Source organism: Emiliania huxleyi, assembly GCF_000372725.1.
Source record: "Emiliania huxleyi CCMP1516 unplaced genomic scaffold EMIHUscaffold_62, whole genome shotgun sequence".
Taxonomy (NCBI): domain Eukaryota; phylum Haptophyta; order Isochrysidales; family Noelaerhabdaceae; genus Emiliania; species Emiliania huxleyi.
This window is the reverse complement of record NW_005197351.1, coordinates 319,402-323,032: the sequence shown is the minus strand read 5'-3', so window position 1 is coordinate 323,032 and position 3,631 is coordinate 319,402. Positions and strand designations below refer to the sequence as shown.

The 3,631-nt window shown below is 61.3% G+C and overlaps 1 protein-coding gene across 1 annotated transcript in view; it reads right to left on the bottom strand.

Moving 5' to 3' along the window:
• Positions 1-2,642: 2,642 nt before the first annotated feature.
• EMIHUDRAFT_452444 (pentapeptide repeat protein) overlaps positions 2,643-3,631 on the bottom strand; it is a gene marked incomplete at its 5' end in the record, with an annotated part of 3,877 nt that continues 2,888 nt past the window's right edge. Inside the window, 2 exons of the mRNA XM_005763730.1 lie at positions 2,643-3,060; positions 3,331-3,423. Of these exons, the coding sequence (XP_005763787.1) occupies positions 2,926-3,060; positions 3,331-3,423 (228 nt within the window). The 3' untranslated portion in view covers positions 2,643-2,925. The remainder of the gene's footprint in view (positions 3,061-3,330; positions 3,424-3,631) is intronic.

The window sequence follows — 3,631 nt, the reverse complement described above, 5'->3', positions numbered from 1 at the left end:
GTTGTCGCTGCACTGGTTGAAGGATGGATTGGAGGCGCCGGGAGCGATGGTGCTGGCGGAGAGAGCGGCAGGGGCTGACGGTGGTGGCAAGTTCGTGGTGGGAGCTGGCAGCGAGCCCGGCTGGCTCCCGCCCAGAGCTGCCAAACCTGCGGGTTGTTGAACTGGCGTTTGTGGCGTGTGCGCAGGCCATGCGGCGGGCATGTCGGCCGGGACTGCGGGGCCGACGGCAGCGGAGGGAGTCTCTGGGGATGGCTCAGAAGAAGGCTGGGCAGGCCCACTGTCGGCTGGTTGCTCGGGCGAGGCCACCGCGTGCATGCCAGGCCGCGCGCACGCGCAAAGTACGGCCGTCCCTTGTCTCGTGTCAGTGAGTGTCTTGTCTTGTGGTTCTGTGTGTCGCTCCTGTGTGACCGTCATCGCCCGTCTTGCGTCCACCCATACCGCGTTGGTGTCCCAGTCGTTGGTCGGACTGTGTTTCGCCTTCCTATGTTCCTATCTATCTATCTGTCTGTCAGTGAGCTTTGAGAGTGGCTGTATTTTATATATGTCAGAACTCCCACACATTACAAACCGGGAGAACAGAGAGAGAGTTTTGTTGTTTTGGAGAACAGCGGGGATGGATGCAAGAGATGCTAGGATTGCGGATTGGCAGGGTCCGACCAAACCAACAGGGCTCCAGGCCCCAAATTACGTGTGAGTGTTAGAGTGGTTTGGTATTGCTAAAAATCTCTCTCTCTCTCAGGGTCCGCAATGTGGTCGAGGGTCTTCAGGAATGCTTCACAATCTGAGCTCCTCCTTGCTGGGTCAAGGCGCCGAAACTATCCTTCTCGAATACTGAAGCCTTGAACTCGATTGCTGCAGCTTCCCGGAAGACAGCTTCTGACATGGTCCTGCCAAAGGTGGCGTTGAAGAAAGCCCACGAGGCGTTCTCCCAAACTCGGTCACTGGCACCTTTCGCCCCTTTCCATGATAGAGCTGGACCGTCTCCCAAAGGTCTATCGCGGAGAGACCAAAGTAGAGTGGTGGCGGCGGCGGGAATGGCGTGGTAGAGGCTGCTGCCTCTCCACAAGTGAGGCGGCAACCTGGCGGCGGAGATAGCATCGTAGAGGTTGCCGCCTCCCCACAGGTGATGTTGCCGAGGGCTTCCCTGAGGAGGGCTATCGCCTCCTCCGGCAGTATGCCCTTGGCGATCGCATCAGCAGCCGCAGCCGCAGCCTTCCCAAAAGGAGGCGGACAGCTATGGAGGTCACCGAATGGAGGGCGAACGGCACGATACGAAAAGGCAGGGCGAGGCGGATGGAGAAAGAAGTGCCGAGAAGGCCATGGTGGAGGGGAGGGACGGGAGGACGAAAGAAGGGCGAGGAGGACGAGCGGCCCGCACAGACCGCGAGCAGGCGCTCGTACCTCAGCTCCATCCCCTTGGGCACCTCCCTGCGCCAGCGCCGCACTCCGCATGCCCACGGGGGGAGGGTCCGCGTCGGACCTCCGCGGGCTCGAGCTTCATCTCCTGGTCCCAGATTGTCCTTCTGGGCGCAGCGCCCCGACCAGACGGGGGGGACCATTGGGGGGTTGCACACCATGCCCGGCACGCCGTCCAAGGGGCCCTTTTCCCCCATTGGGGATGACTCGCCGCCTGACTCGCCACGCCCGGGGGCTCGGCAGCCGGGGTTTTCGACGCCCCCCCCCCCCCCCCCTCTAGGGCCGCGCCTCCTAACACGCGTGCGGGTGTTCTCACGCATAGGCGCTGCGTCAGTGTTGACCACGGCGACGAAGACATGGAGGCGGCCAATGGCGACCTCGGCCTCGATTGACCGTTCTCGAAAGCCTCCTCCTCTTGCACGCATCATGTCCCGCCTTCTTCTCCACACTCTTGTGGCCTGCGCCTCCGCCGTGCTCCCCATCGCTGCCGCGCGCGCCCGGCCGCGCCGTGCTGCTCCTAGGCGTGCTCATGTGCGGTCCCGCTGCCCACGAGCAGGTGCGGGCGGAGCTGCAGGGGCTCACGGGGATGGCGCCGCTCAAGGCACCTCACGCAGCTGGAGGCCAAGGTGGAGTACGTGGCACGCGGCGGCGACCCACGCCTGCTCCGTGATGGCGGCGGACATGGCCATTCGTACGAGCGCTGGCTCGCGACCAAGTCGACGAGCCCGATGACGGGCGAGGCGCTCGTGCACAGCTTCCTCGCCCCCAACCACACGCTGCGCCGGATGATCCGGGAGTGGCAGCAGGCGCGGGCTTGCAAAAGTGCTCTCTACGGCTTATGAGTAGAGTGAGTACTGTCGTGTGTCTCGGCTCTCGCGACTTCTGTGTAAGGACCACATAAAAGATTGATTCTCGCCCCTGTAACTATTGGTATTGATTATTGACAGCATCCCCTCTAACTATTGACAATATATTGATGTATTGATCACTCTCAAGCTGTTTGTTGGACTGTTTTTTTCGCGGGTTTTTTGTCCGACCCCGCACGACAGTTGCGAGCATGACAGGCCTCAATCTGAATCTCCTTCAAGCACTGTGGCGTCAGGCCAGGCTGCGGCGGCTGGGCCGGCGAGGCGTCGGCTGCCGGCTGGTTGCGCCCGGGATGGTTAGCAGCGCTCGCCGAAGGGCAAAAATCAGGAGAAAAAAAGTAATATAGTGTGCTCACGTCCAGCAGTCCGTCGAACGTACAACGAACGGCCGGGACCACGGGAGCAGCCCTAGCCCCTCTAACTATTGCAATATATATTGATATTGATCGCATCTCTAACTATTGGAGTTTTGGAGCAATATATTCAATATTTTATGTGGTCCTTACTTCTGTGACTGTGTATAAATCAGTGTGAACACATATAGTATCGAGATGCGCACATGGCCACATGCGCACACACATAAAGCCGTACGGCGTTGATACGGCTTTGCACACGGTAGGTATGGCTACCCGGAATTACAACTTTAGATAGCAGTTGGGTCGAAGAGGGCGGCGTCCTTACCAAAGCAGCCAGAAAAGTCGACCCCCTGTACAGCCGCCTCTCGGAAGTCGACGCCGGCGATGTGCGCCTCCTTGAAGGAGGCGCCGGTCAGGTCCGCCTTCATGATGCACGGTGGTGCAGTGAACCGGCGATATTCAACGGTTGAGAACGCGTGAATAGCCGGCCTCGACATCCCGCGCACGTCCACCTCTAATTTGTGTGGTTCGTTCTCTCGCAGAGTCGTGTGATCTGAATTGTGCGTGCGTGCGTGCGTGCGTGCGTGCGTGCGTGCGTGCGTGCGTGCGTGCGTGCGTGCGTGCGTGCGTGCGTGCGTGCGTTTGCTCTTGCGCGTGTATGCATGTGCCTTGATGAAGCTCGCGCCCTCAACCTTGGCCGACGTGAAGTCCGCCCCCCGCAGATCCGCGCGCGTAAAGTCGGCGTTGCGCACGTCGGCGCGCAGGAGCTGGGCCCCCTTGAAGGCCTGGGTGGGGACGAGTCGAGGAGGGCTCAGTAGCGGGGGGGCGCCCCTGGCGTCTAGCGGGCCGCTCTTGTCTCCGCGTCGCGGAAGCTCGAGTCGACGAGGGAGGCGCCGACCAAGTTGGCGCCGGCGAAGCTCGCCAGCTGTGGAGGGGGAGAGATGGGGAGATATGGGGAGATGTGGCGAGATGTGCGCCGGCGAAGCTCGCCAG